Source organism: Phyllostomus hastatus, unplaced genomic scaffold (assembly GCF_019186645.2).
Source record: "Phyllostomus hastatus isolate PE091 unplaced genomic scaffold, TTU_PhHast_1.1 phas_contig_159, whole genome shotgun sequence".
Classification (NCBI taxonomy): domain Eukaryota; kingdom Metazoa; phylum Chordata; class Mammalia; order Chiroptera; family Phyllostomidae; genus Phyllostomus; species Phyllostomus hastatus.
Genome location: NW_025333640.1, coordinates 162,448 through 183,864, shown reverse-complemented (window position 1 = coordinate 183,864; position 21,417 = coordinate 162,448). Strand labels below are relative to the sequence as shown.

Genomic DNA, 21,417 nt, shown 5'->3' with positions numbered 1-21,417 from the left:
TATCTTACACAATCTCTCTGGAGGGAACTTCTAATTATACTCTTACCTAGTCTTGTCTCACTATGGCTTTCAATTCTTGGGGCCTCTCAGCAGTAAGCAGCTCTGTGTTGTGTAGTGTCTGAATAATGCCAATTCACTCAGGATTTTTTCCTCTCTAGAGAATTAGTGACTGTCAGCTAAGTGCCTTGCATGGAATTAGGCTTTGGGAAGAAAAACAATAAGACATGGTACTGTCCTTAAAGGAGTAAAGGTCAAGGAGGAGAAACAGTTAATTCATTCAGGAAGTCTCCAGGATAGGTTGTTGAACTTGGAGCTGTCAAGGAAAGCTGTGTGGAAAAGGTGATGCAAGCTAAGTGTAGAAGGCTTATATGTAATGTTGAATGAGCATGCCAGTCCTGTGTGTAAGGCACAGACAAAATGCATCACATTCTTTGACAGGTAAAAGGACAGTCTTAGAAGTATGAGGTAAAGCTGGAGGGGTAAATGAGATAGGTTATATAACACACACAGACATACATTAATATTTTACATAACAGTCTCAATTTAAATGTTAATTGGGGCTCCAAGCTGGCCCAAGAAGTTCATAGCCTTTGTCAAGCCTGGATGGGAGGTACAGCTCCAAGCTGCAGGAGCAGGCATCTGAGGATCCAGTGTCAGGGATGCCGGCCCCAGGCTTCCAGGTGCCACCCTCATAGGACTGAGGAAGAAACCGGACCCGACCTGATCCAGGCCTTTCCCTAGATCCCCCAGAGGGAAGGCAGGAAGGAGGGCCAGGAGGCGCCCTGTCCAGAGGTCTGAACTGAAGGGGTAGGGAGATTAGGATCTTTGGAACCAGGAAGATTGGTGATCATGGAGAGAGACTGGGCCAAAATGCCTAAGAAGAGAGCTATGTCTTCCCAGGATTCTTCCTTTTCCCAAGAGATGAGCACAGAAAAGGGAGAAGTGGCAGTTCTGTGCCTCACAGCCAAATCCCAGGCATCCGTGATATTCAAGCATGTGGCCATGGACTCCACCCCAGAGGAGTGGGCTGGATCCTGCACAAAGGATGTGTGTGATGCTGGAAAACTATAGGAACCTGGTCTCTCTGTGGTTTCCAGTTTCTAAGCCTGAGAACTACAGTTTGGAGGATGGAGAAGAACTATTGATGTTTGAGAAAAAAAGTACCCAAAAGCAGCTATTCAGGAAGAATAATTGTCACATGTGTGTCTGCCTGAGGAAATTACATGCATGTAATCTAACAGGTAGGACCCTGGATGCACACCACTGGTCCACATGTCTCACCGGAGAAGACTCCTGAGGTCTTCATCTGTTGGCATGCAGAGACCTCTGCATCCACATTAGCAGCCGCTCAGCTTCCCTCGTCCACGTGGACCAGGATTAGTGGATCCCATCCTCCCTCAGTAGACATTAGTGCTCTTCCCAGTTCCTGGCAGTTTCATCAGTGCTCTGATGGGAGACCTTGAAAATATACCTTTGAAAAATTGTGCAAGACTTGCTGTGGGGGGACCTCTTGGATGAACAATACCAAGTGAAGTTGTGCATCTGTGGAACTGGGACAGGTCCTGCACACTGTTCTCCCAAGGGGAGGGCCTTTCCCCCTTCTCTGCAGGGGATAAGCTGGGGCCTCTGCTACCTCACTGTGTTTCCAGGGCTGGTAGCCACCAGGACAGAATCCTGCCAGTCTGAGGGAGACAGTGCTCTGTCTCCAGTGGTGACAGTGGGTGTGTCCCCATCTGGGAGGTTGGGCATCTCTGACATGCAGAGACGTGTGCACTGCCTCATGCTGGAAGTGCATGTGCTCGCCTCTGTCCCTTTAGAAAACAGACTTGCAAGAGTTTGCTGCACTGCAGGCATGTGACGCTTCCCTCTGGCCTTGTGTTGTGAGGAATGCTGTCCAGCTTGTGGTTTGTCCTCCCAGATTTCTGCATTCTTTCATTTCATCTGGGCACAGGATGAGCCAGCCATTGCCTATTTTGCTTCTGGCCCTCACCTCACACTTAGCACAGCAGTCTCTACCCTGAGATTACATACAAACTTACCAAAAGGGCTTCTTTTTCTCTATATCATCTCTGATGCCTCTGGGATTCCCCTCTTAAATAACAAAAATATGTGAGCAAACAGAAGGAGACACCTATTGTAAGATCCCACTTAGGGAAATGTCCCAAATAAGTTAAAAAGAGAGAGACAGCTCATCAGGGGTTGCCAGGGGCAGGAGGAGTGGGGAGTGAGCATTTTTAGTACAGGGTTTCCTTTCTGGGGATGGAACATCCAGCAGCTAGACAGTGGTGATGCTGCACAGTGTTGTGAATGCCCATCATGCTCAGAGATAACCCAATTTACAATATGAACGATATTTAATACTTAATCATGCCGTAGAGAAAGGGGAAGTATTACAATATAAAAGGAAAAGGTGAAACGGGTGGCAAAACAACTTCTGGTGGGTGTAGGAGGGCTGGTTGAATAACACACAGCTCTAGAGTTGGCCCTGGTGCATTTTGTAGGGACAGCTCCTCCCCTGTGATGGGAACCAGGGCAGGTAGGGTGGGGCCTCAGTCAGATCAGCAGATGCTGCACAGCCCGGCTTGGGCACCAGCACTGGAGCTGTAGCAGCTGCTGGAGGTGGCACAACCACTGGAGATGGGCACCTCTCCTGGTCTGACCCTGCATCCAGCTCTTCCAGATGTAGGACAAGTGCTGAAGCAAAAGCAGGCTTTGCCTCCTGAGCCCCTACTGGAGTTGCAAGAAAAATCACTCACGGGCCTGGATTTCCATGTCCCCCCACAGATAAAACACAGCCAGAGCCTTCCAGAGAAGCCACAGCCCAGGACCCACTGCAGGATGTCCTTCCCAAGGACAGACCAGCAGATGGTGGTGTGAGGCTGGGCTTTGCCCCTGGGCACCCTCTGTGGAGGCTTCCTGTGTGTCTGGCACCACCCCTCCCCACATGCTTGCTTGTACCTCCAATTCACAGCCCCCTCTTCCACCCTCTCGCCCTTGGCCTCCACATCATTTGGCCACTTGCAGTAAGGTGGCCACTATGCTCCAAGATGGATTCTGAAATCTTGAGCTGCCTGTGGAGCCTGGATGGCTTCAGGAAAAGTCTTTTTTTTTTTGGCCATCCATGGGTACCAGACCCCCAGAACCCTGTGTGGCTACTGTCACAACAGGCTTTCTCTGGCCCTCACTGGTGTGGCACACCTGCCCCTCAGTGGTGGAGACAGGGCCAGGGTCTTTGTCAACCACCTGTTGCTCCTCCAGGACCTGGGCTGAGCTCTGTAATGACAGTGACTGACAGCCAGTCCCAAGGCCTAAATCCCTGCTGGGCCCTAGTTGCTGCTGCTTCTGCCCCCTGTACCTTCTGCTCCATGATCAGGCCCAGACCTGTGTCTGCACAGACCTCTGCCCAGGGGAAATGAGATTCACCTCCTGGGCTTGGGATGAACCTCGGGCAGGGGCTGCCACCCATACTCCATGTCCACCCGGGCAGCCTTGACCTGGGGTGGAATGACTGGCCCACCAGGCTTCTCACCCTCCTCTGTCCATTCCTACTGAGGGAAGGGCCTGTTCACATGAATCCCCTTACACACACGCACAAGTAGGTAACATAGGGACTGCTCAGGTGGGATCAGAGTGTTGGCCTGTCCCAAACAAAACTTCCCTGGGCTTTCCCATGTGTTACGTCTGGGTTCCGCTTGAAAAGGGCCACAGGTATCTAGGTTGAGTCTGGACCCAGGGGACATGGGCCGCCATGGCAGAACATGCTGTCACTGCTCCTTCTTTTGAGGCCTTGGCCTCAGGATATAGGCAGACAACAAGAAACATCCTGCTGGCTGAAATACCTCTACCTACGTGCACCGGGGAGGGGCAGTTTCAGAATGTGGCTGCCTGGTTACCAGGGTTCCAAGTTCTGTGCAGCCCTGTTGTCTGGAAGTGAGGTCACTGCCTGTCCCCTGCCCTGAGCATCTCCTCAGATAAGAGCAGTGACCCTGCCTGGAGAACCCGCGCCTCCCTGCTGGAGAGGCTGACTCTGGAGTGTGTCTCAGGGCTACACGTAGGGCCACTTATTGAACCTGTGCTTTCTGTCCCACTAGAACTTGTTTTCTTCCACCTCTATGACTTTTTAAAATTTTTTTCCCTTTATTTTCTTTACAGTGTGATTCATGTCATAAATAAAAGTCATTGTTTATATTTAAAAAAATAAATGTTAATTGAAGTTGATGGAAATCCATTGACATTTGATGAGCTTTGCAGCTGAGCAAGTTAACCTGTGCCCCACACTAGATTGGAATAAAGGGGCCCCATTTATATTTGCTGCATAGCGACCTACCCAAAACACAGTGGTTTGATGCAACCAGGGTTTATTTACTTTACAATTCTGTTGGTTGACAGTTTGGGCTGTGCTTAGCTGGGCTCACTCGTGTCCGCCATTGGCTGCTGGTTTGGCGTGGCGGTTATTTGCTGCTCACTCAGGTTGTGCCCAACAACTGTCCAGAGAGTCCTGGATACATGCCGCAGGAAGGTTCAGAAGAGCACAGGCTCTACTGTGCGAGTGTTTGTCCAGTTCTGCTCATGTCAGGTGTGCCTTGCACTCCACTGCCCAGTGCAACTCATGAGTAAGCCCGGAGTGGGCAGGTACTCAGAAGGGTGGGGGCACAGGCAAGTGAAGGAACGGCAAAGTGAAGGAATGGCTGTTTGCGGTTGCCGCAGGGCCGGTGTTTGTATTGCAAGTGTCCAGTGGAGAGGGAATAACTTTATATAGATGAAATTGACATGCGATAAAGTTATACTCTTAAAATACGCAGTTTGATTAGCTTTGACTTCCGTGTACACTTGTAAAGCCATCACCACAACCAAGTTGGTGAAGTCCCAAAGTTCCCTCATATTCTTTTGGAATCCCAATCATTCCCCAGGCAGTGAACCAGCAAGGGTCTTGTCCTCTGGAGTTTTGGGGCACTAAAATTTGTTCATCTGGTTATTCAGCAAATGGCACTGATGCTTCTGTTGCAGACCTGAGGCTTCCTCCATGCAAGGAGAGTCTTGACTAGAGACTGGTAGCTTAGTTCCAGTCTGTTCTGGGCCTCAGGGAAACCAGGGTCTTCCCCTCACTTCGTTTTCCTTTCCTTGGTTCTGCTGAGTCATGGTAGACTGGTGGTTACCATCCAGAAGTGATTGTGCCCCTTAGGGACATCAGCAATGTCTGCACACGTTTTAGCATATGAATGACTGAGGCAAGAGGGTGGGGGAAGCTGTGGTCTATAGTGTAAAGGCCACAGATGCTGCTACATTTTCTATGATGCATAGGATAACCCCACCATAAAGAATTATCCAGCCTCAAATGATAATAATATCCAGGTAAAAAATTGATAAAGTAATTAATTTTCTGTACCAGGGACGAATTGAAAGATGGAGGACAAATCAGGCAGTGCTCTAGGCTCATTAGTATGGTCTTACTCTCTTGGCTTCATCTGATCTGCCCAGGTCACTGGGGCCAGGTACACTGTAGAATGGTTGGTAGGAAGACCATATTGCACTGAATAAAGTGATTTGTTTTTCCCAGAAGCAATCAGCTTGTACCTGCCTTGCCCTCAGACATCTGCTGGAGAATGAGGCTGGGCAGGGCTTTCTGGGTTCCAGCATCCTGATCTGCCTCTGTCTGGCACAAGGTGGGGGCACAAATAATTAAATGCTGTGTTCATAATATGATGCCCACTATGTTTTGTATATTAGACACTTAACACTAATTTTCTGTTTTTACCCCGACAACTATTTACACATAAAGAATTGGAGGCTGCTTAGAGATGGTCATTATGCTAATGGTTAAGGGAGGATTCAAATATCAGAATCTGCCTAGTCTGAATCCAGTGATCACCAAGAGGGTTCCACAGTCATCCAGACAACCCAGGACAGATTTTTTAAGTAAGTTTTTAATTTTTGCTCATAGTTTAAGAGATTCTCCCCATGGGCCTGAACCAGTATAAAGGATGCTTTGTTTTCCCAGTTCCCTGTTGTAGGGAGTCCATGTCTGGGGTCCTTTCTGGGTCCAATCCTTAGTCTCTGGGCCCAGGGAAGTTCTCTTCTGGACTCTACTGATTGTTCACAATCCCTTTACGTTTGTGTGGTCAACAGAGACCTTGGTGGCCCTCCTGGATCTTGTGGTGGCTAACAATTATTGAATCAGACACTGTCCTGGGCGCCCTCATGTGTGACATTTAATCTCCCCCCAGAACTGTTTAGGAAATGTATTGTCATCCTTATTATTATGGATGAGGGTATGGAGGCTCAGAGAAGTAACTGTGGGCAAGATTAGTGAGTGATGAAAATATCTGAACCCAGAGCCCTCTTGGCCACTGTGCTCTGTTGCCCCTCAAAATATGGTAAGTGCTGTGAAAACTGGAATGAGTAGGGGGTGGTGGCCAGGGTGGGCCTCTGAAGAGCTGACAGTTTTGACTTGAAGCCTAGCCTGTGAGAAGACAGGCATGTCAAGATCTGGTGAAATATGAACCAGGCCAGGAAGACAGAGAGTGGATTGCTTTGGACTCTTGTTTCAGATCTGCTGGTGAATAGGGATCAACAAAGTTCAGAGTTTTTTCTCTCTTAAAGTAGACACTACAAAGAAGCTTCTTATTAAAGTCTGAAGAATAAGTCAGTTGCCACTACCAAGGCATGATACAGTAAGTAAAATTTTATGGGGTCAAGGAGGTCAGTATGACAGCCGAGATAGCAGTTCCAGACAGACCAGGGAAGACATGGTCCATGGTGCTTTGTTCTAGCTAGAACATAACCTGGGGATAAAGATGAGTCAATACTGTCTACACATTTGTTGTCACTGTTTTCCTCTTCTCCCCCACTGCATTCCTTGACTTGTTTTCTCCTCTCTTGATGCTTGCAGGAGTCTGCATTTTTAAAATAGTTTATTTTCACAAGTTTAGTTATTGGTGAGTCATTCTTTTTCCTTGGTAAATGGTGGGCTTTTGGGTGTCCTCCTTCCAGTTTGTCATTGGTTCACCAATGTCTTCTAGTATATCATGAATAGCATTTCTTCTCTGTCTTTGGACTACATATTCAGGAACACTAGTTATCAGCACTTTGGATCTCTGTTGCCTTAACTTGCATGACCTCACCAAGAGTGAGCTCCTCTGCTGAAAAGTCTCCTCAGAGCCTCTTTCATGTTCCTGTTCCTCAGACTGTAGATTGAAGGGGTTCGGCATGGGGGCAACTACTGTGTACATCACTGAGGCTATTGAACTCTTTCTGGAGGGATGGGCTGTTCCAGAAGTGAGGTAGGCCCCAAGGCCAGCACCACAGAACAAAGAGACAACAGAGAGGTGAGACCCATAGGTGGAAAATAATTTATACTTACCTCCAACAGATGAAATGCCCATTAATGAGGACCTAATTCTAGAATAAGAAAGGAGAATCCCAGCCAGGGGAATAACACCCAGCAGACCCATTACAAAATACTGTAGGATGTTGTTGTCAAGGGTAACAACAAGCTTGAGGATCTGAACAAGTTCACAAAAGAAGTGGGGGATTTCTGTCTCTTTACAAAAGGACACCCTCAATACCATCAAACTTTGCAGCAAAGAATATGTCAGGCAGATTAACCAAGGAAGCAGAAGCAGGAGACTACAAAGGCAAGGGTTCATGATGACTGAGTAGTACAGGGGGTGACAGACGGCCACAAACCAGTCATAGGCCATGATGGTCAGTAGCAAATTATCTAGCCCAGCAAAAATCACGAAGAAATACATTTGGGTAAGGCAGCCTTCAAAGGTGATATCTTGGCTCTGTGTCTGGATGTTCACCAGCATCTTCAGGATGGTGGTGGAGGTGAAACAGATGTCGACAAAAGACAGGTTGGAGAGAAAGAAGTACATGGGCATGTGGAGGTGGGAGTCAGAGATGATGGCCAGGATGATGAGCAGGTTTCCTGTAACACAGACTAGGTACATGTAAAGGAACAACCCAAAGAAGAGGGCCTACAGGTCCATATCTTCTGAAAGTCTCAGAAGGATTAATTTTGAAGTAGCTGTTTGATTCCCTGTTTCCATATACATTTATGGGAATTGCCTGGAAAGAGGCAAGAATAATGTTGAAACTAACAAAACAGGAATGTGCCATCCATTTCAAACTCCCTCACTCATTAAGTTTTATGTTTTATCTAAGAGTTTTGTTTTCTTTATTTGATGAAAATCTCATCAATAGTACCTTCCCTACCATGCTTCCACTACTACTACCTGGAATACTTTCTCTTTAAAATGAATGTCCCACACCATTCAGGGGTCTCCTTTGCATTATCCCTGGCTCCTGGCTAGTCCACTTCTTTGTAATTCCTGTAAAAGGACAATCAGCCTCCTCAGCATCTCCTTTCTGCCTGGTAGCTGTGGTTTCTTTGGGTCCCAGGGAAATAAATGTAGAGGATGGGGGAATCACTGGCAGTTGCAGAATTTGATTTTTTTCTAAAAGAAAGTTTATTTAGCTTTCTTGTTTGTTTTGTTAATTAGGTTCCACTTATAGGTGAGATCATATGCTATTTTTCTTTCACCACCTGGCTTATTTCACTTAGCATAATGCTCTCCAGTTCCATCCATGCTGTCATGAAAGGTACAATCAACAAAACAAGCAAGCAAACAAGCAAAATATAACCAGAAACATTGAAATAAAGAACAAACAGACGGTAACTAGAGGGGAGAGTGGAGAGGGATAATGGGGGAATATAGAGGAAGGTCCATCAAGTAACATATAAAAGACACATGGGCAAAGCCAAAGGGGGTGAGTTTGAGGGTGGGAGGCAGGGAGAGGTGGGGCATAGGGGACCGTGGTAGGGTCAAAATGGAGACAACTGTACTTGAGCAACAATAAAAAAAGAAAAGAAAAAGTAGGTAGAGGACTAGAGAAAAAAATATCACATTTCCACAGATATAAAGAAAAACTTTACATAATTTTAAAAAGTTTATTTAAAAAGTTATGGAGGTAGTAAAAGTGAGCAGTATATGACATAGACTTAGGAAACAAGTTGCAGAAGCAAAAGAAGGGCCCTTGGAGTTTAGGAACATGCACTCAAGGGGTGAGGGGAGAGAGAGAAAAGAGCTAATGTTGTGCTTTGTTTGCCTTCATGTCATTTACCAGTATCTTGAAATAGACCATTCTCTGTCTCAAGTTTGACTCAGAGAAGGTTATTGGGAAATGATTTTGCAGGTAATTCATTGCTGTCCCGATTTAGCCCTGTGCCATTGTAATGACCATGATGAACCTCCATGCCAAAGACCAATCAGGCTCCCCCATCATTCATTCTCATTGTGTCCTGAATGTTTGCATTATAGTTCTTTAAATTTCTTCAGATGGGAGAACTATACCTTTTCTATTTCATTTTCATTTTCTATGCCAAGCATTTAGCACAGTACCTGGCACTGGGTTGACCAAAAATTTCATTTGTTTTTTTTTCTGTACGATGGCTCTAGTAGTGCTTAGTTGTCTTTAACTTCACTCAAAACAATTTTGTTAGATCATATTGTGACAGCTGTCATCAGTGTGCATTTAAAAAACCTTATCAAAATTGGTGAATTTTTGTGCAGCCATTTAATATTGAAGATGGAATGAAATATACAACATTTTTGGCATATTGTGCTTTATTATCTCAAGAAAAGTAAAAATGCAGCCAAAATGCAAAAAAGCAGATTTGTGCAGTGTATGAAGAAGGTGCTGTGACTGATCATATGTATCAAAAGTGGTTTGCAAAGTTTCATGCTGGAGATTTCTCACTGGAAGATGCTCCACAGTCAGGTAGACCAGTTGAAGTTGATAGAGATCAAATCGAGATGATAATTGAGAACAAGCAATTTTCTACCATGCGGGAGATGGACAACATATTCAAAATATCTAAATCAATAAAATTATTGGTGAAAATAAAAAAATGTGTCTTGTATTTTACAGAAGAAACTGAACAGACTTTTGGGCCAACCCAACGCATAACAGGTGCTCTATAAATATGTATTTAAAATACAATTAAATTTAAATTAAATTTAAAAAGAAAAAATAAATATGTTAAAAGAAAATTTCAGGGACTAGGTAGAGGCAATTCCCTATCAAAACCCCTTAACCACAAATAAAGACACCATTTATCATAAAGGCATTTTGATTGAACAGAAAGAGAATGAGAGCTTTCTATCTTTTATTTCACTCCATTAAAAAAGGGGGTCTTTGTTTCTGTTCAAATATTAGGTTGCTGCCATAGGAGGGAATTTATAGACTCAGAAACAGCTGTCTTCAATTTTATTTTTATTTTTCACCCTCACTTGAGGACATGCTCATTGACTTTTGAGAAAGGGAAAGGGAGAGAGAGAGAGGGAAAGAAACATCAATTGCCTCCCATATACACCCCAATTGGAGATAGAACCTGCAACCTAGGTATGTGCCCTGACTGGGAATTGAACCCGAAATCCCTCAGTTTACAGGACAGATGCTTCAACCAACTGAGCCACACCAGCCAGGGCAGCTGTCTCTAATTTTTTACACATGTAAGAAAAAGTCCCTTCCTTTGAATTGAAACATGTCTCTATTATAAATTATGTGATCTTAGTTTCTCCCTCTGAGGGTCATTTCTCTTTACCATGATCATCTTTAAATATTTTGTGGACATCTGGAAGATTCTGTCTCTTCATCTTTCATTTATTCTACAGTTATTTGAGTGCCTACTGTATGCCAGGATCTGAGTGTGGACTTGGTATAGAAAGGAAAGAGGCGAGAGCTCTGCCTTCCTGTAGCTTTGAGTACCATGGAAACATTGCTTCCTTTGACTCCTCTGCACTAATTATCCTAATTAAGATCTGTATGATATGCTTGAGGAAAGTGATTAGAAATATTACCTGATCAAAGTTAAGAAACATTAATTTAGCTGGAGATCAAAGAAAGTTTGTAAAAGAAGGTTAATGATGAGGGTAGGCAACTTTCAAAACCGTGATAGATATAAATGCAGCTCCACAGTAGGATGGGGGAAGTGAGAAATGGGTGAGGATGGCTGTTGCTACAGTAGTTTTTCATAAAATAGGTGAATAAGTGAACATTATTATTTAGGAAGAAACTTACTGTCTTCGATATCAAAATAGCAAAATAAACCGCCACTGGACATGTTCTTCACTCACCAATACCACTTTAATTCAGGTCCTGCTAACCTCTCACCTGTGCTCCAGATAATCTGGCACCCTTCTAGTCCATTCTGAGGGGTATGTCAGAATAGTTCCAAAGTCAGCATTGTATGCATCTTAAAAATTACTCAGTGGCTCTATGTTCCTCCAGGAGAGAACCTAAACTCCAGAGCCTTCCATGACCTGGCCCCTGTCCTATTGAGCTGTCTTCATCTCCCACTCCACCACCCTCATCCTGGCTTCTAATCCATCCTTTGTATTGAGCAGAAAATTCTCCCGAAACTTTTCAGTGAGGCAAGAAGATGGCTATCACTCTGAAGTATTGCCTAGTTGCCCGCCTAATTCTCTCACTTTCTGGGGAATGTTCCTTTGTTTGCTTGGGACCTAAACACTGCAAAGTTAGTGCTCATAGGAATTTAATAAACTGCAAGTGAATCCTGGCTGGTGTGGCTCAGTGGATTGAGCACCTGACTCTGAACAAAAGGGTCACATGTTTGATTCCGTCAGGGCACATGAGTTGCAGGCCAGGTCCTTGGTAGGGGGCACGCAAGAGGCAACCACACATTGATGTTTCTCTCCACCCCTTTTTCCCTCCCTTCCCCTCAGTCTAAAAAATACATAAAATATTTAAAAAAATAAATTGCAAGTGATTTTGTCTGGCAGACATACAAATTATTTCTTTTCAGCTAAAAAGATTACCCCAAAGGTTATTGTTATTATCCTTGGGAATCTCTGTCTGATGAAAAAGATAATCCCAAAGGTTATGGTTTTCCTTTCTTATATTTTTGCATCCAACTTGGAAACTAATTCCATCATTCCTTTCCTGCCTATATAAATTTCTGTTCTTCAAATGCTCTGCAAACTAGCTTTACTCCTCTCCTCACTAATAAATAAATCTTTGGCATACATTCTCTCTATATTTCTATGAGTCATGTTTTTATCCATCAGAAAATAATGCTCTGATGTTTGGTACTCAATATCTTATAATCCTGGGAATATTAAATACAGTTTCATAGCTTTGCTTTGCATTTATCAGCCCCTCTCACTCAGGGTCCTTCTCCTCTGTAATCACCTGGAAGAGTCCTATCCTTCCTTCCACACTGTCCTGAAATCTTTATTGACACTCCCATGCAGTGCTGACCACTCTCTCTTTGGACATTCTTTGTACCTTGCTAGACTGGACCTCACATGGGGCAAGTCATCACGCTGCATGCATGTGTTTGTTTCTAGAATTTTCATCCTCCCAGGAGAGCAACAAGTTACAGTTACCTCTTCATGTGCAGTACACAGCTCAGTGTTGGGCATAGGGAAGATGTTGTATAGATACAGAAGTGTCCCATCAAAGAAAACTGGGGAAGGGAAAGTTCAAGTGAGTGGAGAGGGGGCTATTAGGGGGAGACCCAGAACTGAGAGGCAGTGAAGGACAGCAGACCTAAAGACAGAGGTAAGAGAACATCAGGTCTAGCAAGACTTGGAAGAGCTCCATCCAGAACCATGGACTTTACCTTGGCTTTGGTAGGCTTTTCCTCATTCTACATCCCTGCCGATGTGCCAAGAAAGCATGCAAGTATACCTTTTGTCCATCTCTTACCTCTGCCACAGCAGCTTCTGAGAATGCAGGTGCATCACTATGGAATTTCTGAAGGTGTGGGCTTTACTTCTAATGGGGGGTGAATAAGAGGAGCAAGGATGATGTGCTAAATACAGGGCCCAGAGTAGACTGACACCTGGCATGGCCCAAAGGAACTCCCTCTGGCCTGGGACAGGTGAGCCTGAAGCGAAGGGAACAGGAGGATTATTTGGTTCTGAAGCCCCTTACTTCTTATTAAATAAATTGCTGTTCTGACTCTTTCTGGAGAGCTCCTCCTTGAGGATCAGTGGAGTGACCTCTTCTACCCACTGGGAGCCGGACTGCAGCCACATGTAGGATCCTAAGTGCCAGGCTTTGAGTTCTATGTACCATGTAGCTTGTTTTATTTCATCTGCAAAATGCCCTTCAAAATCTATGTGCACATTTTATTATTACTTATAGAAGAAAAAAGAAGCATAACGTTTTTAGGTCATCTGTACAAGTCATGAGGCAGAAAGGAGTGAAGCCAAGTTTAAATCTGGCAGTCTGACTCCTGACCTGGGGCACGTGGCCAGTGTTCTCCTCCTGCCAACCCAACTGGGTATTTCGGTTCCCTGGATGCCCCAGGAAGAGATTACCTACTCATCATGGTCTTCCCTTTGCAGCTTTCTGGTAGACAATAGCAAAGAGCAGAGAGTGGCACCTGCTGCATTGTCTTTATAGGAGGGATGGAGGGCTGAGGAGGCAAAGCATACAGAGTTGGCACATGGTAAAAGCCCCCACTCCTGGATATCCCTCCAGCACTGTCCACTTCCTCCCCCATGCATGTAATCAGCCCAGTCAATCTCAAAGAGAGACATAACATCAGGTCTTGGTTCCATTCCTACTCAGGAAACTGGAAAGAGTTTTAAAATGGAAGGATGAGCCAAAGAACATGTATGCATAACTCATAGATACAGACAACAGTGTGGTGATGGCCAGGGGGTAGGGGGCAGGGCTTGGGTGGAGGCAGGGAGAAGGGGTGAGAAATGAGGCATCTGTAATAGTGTCAAAAATAAAAATGAAGAAAAAATGTTAATGTACTTCAGATATACCTGTGGTTAAGACCTTGGACTCTGCTTAAAATTTTGTGAAGTTTGGAAAACTGAAGTCAGACTTAGAGACTGACAATTAAATTTTGAATCCTTGTTTGCTCTACTTATTATTTTGTGACATGGGGCAAGTTCTTAATACCTCTGAGCCTGGCTTGATGCCAAGTTGATACAACTGCACTGAGTAATGATTAATGGATAGTGGGTGTTCCCTGTGGGATCAATATGTGGTGGGTGCATAAGGTAAGTGAAAAATAAGTTTTAGGTACTATCTTTAATAATGATAAGGCTGATCCTGATCTCATTCAACTTAAATGTCCTGTGAGTTATGATTTACCTTAATCCCTGACAGGATGTTTTATTTTTGTCCTCATATAAGTAGATCCTTATTTGGAGATAAACTTTTGCATCTCATTTATTTTTGATTCTCTAGGGCCTATACGTCATTGTCACAGAGGAAGCATGAAATATAAAACAAAAATCTCTTTCAAATATTGAATATATCCCTCTTTGACTAATAAAAACAGCATAGGCAATATGGCTTCCACAAATTAGGTGTTTTCCTCTCTTTCGAGTTTGTCCCATAGAACTAGAGAGAAGATAAAATAGTGCTTGTTTGGGATTATTTAAATTGTCTGTGTAATGGACATATGGGACCAATTCTTTTTCATTTGAGTATCTACAACATTCAAGGTGTCTCAGCTACAGAGAACCACAAAATCTAACATGTCTCAGAATGTCTCCCATGGGTCTCCCAGAAGACCAAGAACTGCAGCCCTTCCCCTGTGGGCTGTTCCTGTCTATGTACCTGGTCACCATGCTTAAGAACCTGCTCATCATGCTGGCTGTCAGCTCTGACTCCCACTCCACACCTCCATGTACTTCTTCCTCTCTGACCTGTCCATAGCTACCATTGGCCGCAACTCTACCACAATCTCCAAGATGATAGTGGACATCCAAACTCGTAGCAGAGGCTTTTCCTATATGGGCTGCTTAATTCAGGTGTATCTTCTAAATCTTTTTTTGGGTGTATGTCTGCTATACACTTGACTCTGATGGCCCACAACTGGTTTGTGGCCACCTGTCACCCACTGTACTTACTACCCAGTCATCATGAACTCACACTTCTGTGGTTTCTTAGTTTTGGTGTCATTTCTCATCAGCCTTTTGGACTCCCACCTGCACAATCTGATTGCATCACAACTCGCCTGCTTCAAGAATGTGGAAATTTCTCATTTCTTCTTTGATCCTTCTTGACTCTTCAACTTGCCTGTTCTGACACCTTCACCAATAAAATAGTCATGTATCTTGTCGACCCCATTTCTGGTTTTCTCCCTACCTTAAGAATTTTTCCCTTACTATAATGTTTTTCCTCCATTTGAAGAGTTCAGTCATTGGTGGGAAGTGTAAAGCCTTGCCCATGTGTTGTTTTCACCTCTCAGTCATTTGCTTATTCTATGCAGAAAACATTGGAGTGAACATTGGTTTAACTGAGTCAGCTTCCCCAAGGTCTCAGTGACATACACTGGGGTCATCCCCATACTGAAGTTCTTCATCTGCAGTCTGAGAAACAGGGACATCAAGAGGACCATGCAGAGGTTCCTCAGCAGAACAGCCTACTTGCAATACCTGGGCCATTTTTTTGGTCTGCAGATTAAAAAGATTGCAAAACCAATTATCCAGACTTGGCCAACATGCCTCTCTGGTCATATAATTTTTGTAACTATCATGACCTTAGTTCCTCTTGATGTTTCATATGTAGTAGATATTGCTTCTCTTGGCACATGGGATTGGAGGAATATTCTGGGATCCCGCCTGTGTCAAATACTACATCAAGTCTGAATCCTGTTACATTTAAGGAGTATTCTCTTAATATTTTCCTCACTTATGACCCAGGCACCCTGGTGTAGCACAACTCTGTTTTTAAAATAGCCTCCAGTCCTGGCAATCATCACTCTACTTTCTGACTTTATGAATTTGACTACCCTAGAAACTCCATATAAGAGGAATCATATACTATCTGTCTTTTTGTGGATGCCTAGTGTCTCTTACCATAATGTCTGCAGGACTCATCCAGGTTGTACTAGTGTCAGAATTTCCTTCCTTTTCAAGACAATATAATTTTCTATGTATGGATACACCACATTTTATTTATCCATTCATCTGCCAATAGAATACTTGGGTTGTGTCCACCTTTTGGCTGTTGTAAATAATGCTACTGTGAACACAAGTCTACAAGCAACAGAAATTTAAAACCATTTTTTAAACAGATTTGAGCTTATAACTTTGGTCAGCTATAAAATGGCTTGGAATCTTGTATACAAAATAAAGCTTTATTTGATAGATGATGAAACAAATTACTTTTTAGTTTTTTAAATTTTGTTAGGAAATTATCAGGAAAAGACTAAAAAGGAAATTTTTAAACATGAAAATTTTACTTTAGCCACTAAACAATTGCCCATAGAATAAGGACCTTTATTAAAATATCAGAGAACAATTGATTCAAACTTTGAAAAACTGCAAGTACTTTTCTGTTACTGAGTGTTGCAGGTAAGAGACCTTGTCCAATTAATGTTTTGATAAACTTTATCTCAAAGAATTTCCAAATTTATTAAGAAATGTGTCCTTCCCTGACGGGTGAGGCTCAGGGAGTTGGTTGGGAGTTATGCTGCAAACAAAGGGACACCAGTTTGATTCCTGATCAGGGCATATGCCTGGGTTGTGAGTTTGGTCTCGGGTTGGGGTGCCTACAAGAGACAACTGATCTATATTCCTCTATCATCGATATTTCTCTCCCTCTCTTTCTCCCTCCCTCCACCTCTCTCTAAATAAATACAATCTTTTTTTTAAGTAATGTGTTCAGTTCATAGCCACACAATATAAAATCATGGCATTTGTATTTTTTAATCTACTTGATGGAGTTGTTGCACTCTAAGACTGTTTACTAAAAGGAATGATGAAATTACCTATATAATATTTGACGTCTTGTATTTATAGTTCCAGTGGCTGTTGGATGATACCATTGAGATTATAGGTGTTTTTCTAATGATATGTACGTGGTAGAAAGCTATTCATTTAATGATGTTATACTTGGTGATAGGAAACTTCTTTTACTTACTAAATTTGTGTTAACCCATCTGACTTTGATTTTACTGTTCTATTTCTAATTGACTCAAGTAATTAAAGGATGGTATATTTCACTTAGAATTAAGAATAAATAATTTAAAAATGGATTGCAGAACTCTGATTTTTATGGTAAGTCATAGAGGATCAGTATAATTTTCTACAATCAACTAGAGCATTTCCTTTTTATTTAATATTTTTATCATATCTGAAATGAAAAAATAAATCTTATAGTACTATCCTCTCTTTTTTTCTCTTCACAACCAAATTTCTTGATAGTGTTCTACTCACGAAGTCAGTTTCCTCACTGCTAAGTCACTCTCAAGCCCACTGGAAACAGACTCTTTCCCATCACTCTACCAAAATTGCTCTATTGTTTTCCTTATTACTAAACCCAAGACTTATTGTTCAGCCTGTACTTTACTTGACCTCAGACCATCACTTCGCAGAGTTGACTCTTCCTCTCTTGAAACACAACTTTCTCTATCTCCAGCATATTCAGCACTGTGTAGCCTATCCAGTCAAAGGGATTCATTGAGACAGGTGCATCTCCATTTTCTTCAGTGTTACTTTGAGCCCCTAAGTACTTTGGCTACAGGGAGATGAGTCTTTGCAGCATGGACACATTCCTGAGGGGGATCTCTTTTCCCCAATGCCAACTCAATGGTGATGACAATGAAAGAAGAGGTCTGTGGGGCAAGGTATGGGGTGCAGTGGTGGGGGTGAAGAGATCCATCTGGATCCAAAGCTGCCTTCCTGGAAACTGAATTAGCACACACATTCAATTCTGCCACTTGCTCTCTACCCCAAAGGAGATTGGTGACTTCAAGAGGCGAACATCAAAGAAACAATTTATTTAATGAGGAATGATGAGAAATCATTCTCCTGAGGCTTCAGAAACCACAAATACTTCCCTGTCATCCTCATTGTAGTTCAATGACACCTAACTGGGAGGAGACCACACCTGCACCTCTCACAGACGTGACTTTGTGACAAGTTCCACCTCCCTGTCATTCCTTGGGTGAGTCTGTCTTCAGCATCCAACAGAGAAGAAAGAACTTTTTCAAATACTTGTTTAAGCAATGCCAGTAGAGCGAGTCATCCATCTGGCCTTATGAGTACTGTGTATGAAAAGTATTAAAAATGTCATGAGGAAGGGAGGTAACATAGTTGATAATGTCCCATGACAATTTTATTTGAGTCTTTGGAATTTATTTTCCTGGTTATTTACATCTTTTTAGATTCCATTGCAGCCATTTTCTGTCACCTCCAGTTCTGATGGAAACTCATTTTGGACCTAGCAACTTGCTCAGTGTCAGTAGGAATTGGCACTTTCTCAAGTATAAAAAATTTCCAGTCCACCTGCTAAGAGCTTCCTTGTCGTTTTCTAGTACAGTAGTTCTCAGTGTGGTTCCTGAAGCAGCAGCATCAGTACCCCCCGCACCCGCCTCTGCCTGGAGTTGTCGGAAATGCAGATCCTCAGGCCCCACCCAAGACCTGATGACAACTCCAGGATGAGACCTGACAGCCTTTTTTAATGAGCCCTCCAGGTGCCTCTGATGCAGGCTATCACTGGGGAACCTCGGCTCCAGCCCCTTCATGGTTTGGTTTCTAAAAGGTAACACACACTGTTTGATTCAACAAATATTTATGGAGTGCCCACTCTGTGCCAGGTGTCATGTGTGTTGTCATTGCAATTGTGAATGGCCCCATTTTCCCTCCTATTTTTCCTAATGATTCTGTGCAGGGACATAAGAAAGCTGATGACACTGGTGACTGACTTTCATTAGTGTTCCCAGGTAGGTAATCCTATCAGCAGCTGACAGTGGCCAATTCTGTGTCTGGTTTTCAACTATTATATCTGGTTTATTTTTCTTGTCATATGGCATTTCTTTTGAATTATTAGAAACTATGTTAAATAATTATAACAGCAGGCATGATTTCTCCTTTCTGTTTTTTATGAGTTTGTTTTGTGTTTTTAGGGTTTAATGATGGATCTTGAATTAACATTTGGTTTAATATAGTGATTATCACCTAAAGGCAATATCTTTCTGTTCCACATGACTGAAATTTTCTGTTCCCTTCCCATCAATGACTATTACATATTATTACATATGCATTTATGTTGAAACTATCATTTTTTCCACATTGACCTATTCATGCAAATACTTTGTTATCTGACCTCCTAATGTTAAATATTTTTGTACCTTTCAGATGAACATTAATTCATAAGGGAGTATGTTACTTTTATCAAGCAGATAATATCATCTTACTCTGTTTGCAAGTTGCTGCATCAATAATGTGAGACTTTTAGATTTTTTGTTTGTGATATATATCACAAACAACATACATCTAAATTATATATATATATATTTTTTTCCAACCTTCATTCAACTTTTCATGCTCTTTGAGAACAAACCACTGGGAATACCAGGATAAATAAATTTTGTAATATGTGATTTGACACTTTTGGGGATCCTTTTCTCCTACTCAAGAATTACTTCGACCATAAGGAAGATGTCCTCATCAGGGGGAAAGCAAAAAGCATTTTCTACCTGTGGGTCTCATCTCTCAGTTGTTTCTTTATTTTATGCAACAGGCATTGGGGCCTGCTTCACTTCTGCAGTGACTCACTCTTCCCAGAAGGTCTCAGTGGCTTCAGTGATGTATACCGTGGTCACCCCCCTGCTGAACCCTTTCATCTACAGCCTGAGGAACAAGGATGTGAAGGGGGATCTGGGAAGACTCCTCAGCAGAGCATCCTCTTATCTGTGATAGATCCACTGGCCCCAGGACTGAGGAGCTTTGTGAGTACCAGTGGCAAAAACTTGTATTCTGTAATTAGTTCTTACTCTTGAATCTCTTGAACCATCTTGTTCTTTCATCTAGTCCTTAAGGATTTATGACTTTGATCTCTCCTAGTTTTTAACACACTTATAAACAATTAATCTCCCAGTAACTTATTTGATGACATTTTGCCTTATCTGTTGTCCAAAAGTTAGGTCCTTATCTTCTTCCTTACCTTAACACTAGTGAGTCCTGAACTTGGATTTGAAGCATATACTGTATCTTTATCTGAAATGTTGGCTTTGAGTGCTTAAACTACTGATTGTTCACCTTATTTCTGTGTGCTTGGTTGTGAATTTGTGTTGTTTGTGTGTGTATATCACCAACAGTGTTTTTTTAACTGGATAAAAATATGATTAAAATACATATCAAAATACTGTTGATGTGTTCGTGTTTATTATATGGTAAGCCTGTGATAACTGTTCTCTATTATCTTATGTAATCTTCCCAATAGGAAAAATTATGTCCCCATTTTAGAGGTGATAAAAATGAGATTCTCAGAAAGCTAAGAATAAAACAAAACTTCCCCAGAGTTACAGAGGTGTTGGGAACCGCCCTGACTGGTATCAGAGGCTGAAACCCCCACCTAGCTAAGGCTAAGGGAACGCCCTTGGAACCGTAAGCCGGCAAGGAGATAAAAGCTTATCTTCCTGGCAGGAATGCTGCTTCTGCTGCTTTATTCATGACTGAACCCCAAAAAGCTTGGTCGGTTAGCCAAAGACGGGTAAGATTCCCCACGGGGGGAACGACCTAAGCCAGGCACGATCACTTTGGGAGGCCCCCCCCAAAAGAAGGACTTGGGGGGGCTGCAGCAAAAGGGGGTGATGGACCCTCGCTCCTCGGCTTTGACATAGCCTGAGTTCTCAGCATCTGGAAGAAAATCTCCTTATCTCTTGGTTGCCTTAGTTCCCTTGCTCCACCTAAGCCTGAAACAATGACAGGGTGGTGCAGCTCGGTACTGAGAAATGCGGATTCCCCAGGGTGATCAGGCCTAAGAAAGAATATGTAAATTACTGTGAAACCTTCTTTGTTTAGAATGCTCTCAGTTGAATGAGAAGGGTCTTAGGAGGAAGTTATTTTGTTCCTCAGTCTTACAGCTCTTTGACCCCCAACTCAATAGACCGGCAGAGTTCTTTGTTTTCTATAGTTCCTTACTTCCCCTAATGAGTACTGTACTTTACCTGAATTATTATGCAAAATGAGCCCAATAAAAGCAGGTATGGACGGTAAATCAGCGCGCTCCCCACTGGGGGGGTGGCCATTTCGTCCCTACTTCCCCACAGAAACTAGTGTGTCTCTGTGCATGTTGTTATTTCTCGTGTGTTTATTGTCGAGCCATCCACAGCGTTCCGTGGTCACTGCTGGCCGGTGACCCACGCGCAACACGGAGGGGTGAGAGACCAAGCGGCAGATGCAGGATTCTAACCTAAACTCTAACCCTGAGCCATAGTCTTAGATCTAACACTCTTCACAGTTTTTCAAACAGATTTTGCTGTGTACATCTCTATGGTAGACTTGACTGCCGATTGACAATATTTCTGATTATCCTTTCCTTCCTCATACCCAGGAGAATTGCAGTTCCTTTCTCCTTGAAGGAAAAGGTGGCAATATTTTTTATATGTCCAATAAAATATGAGTGGAA

The 21,417-nt window shown here is 43.0% G+C and overlaps 1 protein-coding gene and 1 pseudogene across 1 annotated transcript; one reads left to right on the top strand and one right to left on the bottom strand.

The window, feature by feature from the left end:
- Nucleotides 1-550: 550 nt before the first annotated feature.
- On the bottom strand, nt 551-7,952 carry LOC123813894 (olfactory receptor 7D4-like). Its single transcript, XM_045831349.1, has 3 exons — nt 7,122-7,952; nt 3,130-3,273; nt 551-697 (listed from the first exon to the last, which is right to left on the bottom strand). Exons 1-3 carry the CDS (start codon nt 7,950-7,952, stop codon nt 551-553), a joined length of 1,122 nt encoding a protein of 373 aa, XP_045687305.1.
- A 6,598-nt stretch (nt 7,953-14,550) lies between these two features.
- Nucleotides 14,551-19,703, top strand: LOC123813893 (annotated as a pseudogene).
- Nucleotides 19,704-21,417: the final 1,714 nt, after the last annotated feature.

Excerpts from the sequence above, each read along its gene's own strand:
- LOC123813894 (XM_045831349.1), bottom strand. The coding sequence starts at position 7,952 with ATGTACCTAGTCTGTGTTACAGGAAACCTGCTCATCATCCTGGCCATC. Across the intron at positions 3,274-7,121 it reads AGCAGAGGAGCTCACTCTTG|AGCTCAGCCCAGGTCCTGGA; the intron begins GTGAGGTCATGC and ends CTGTCATTACAG. Across the intron at positions 698-3,129 it reads CACAGGGTTCTGGGGGTCTG|TCCTATGAGGGTGGCACCTG; the intron begins GTACCCATGGAT and ends TTTCTTCCTCAG.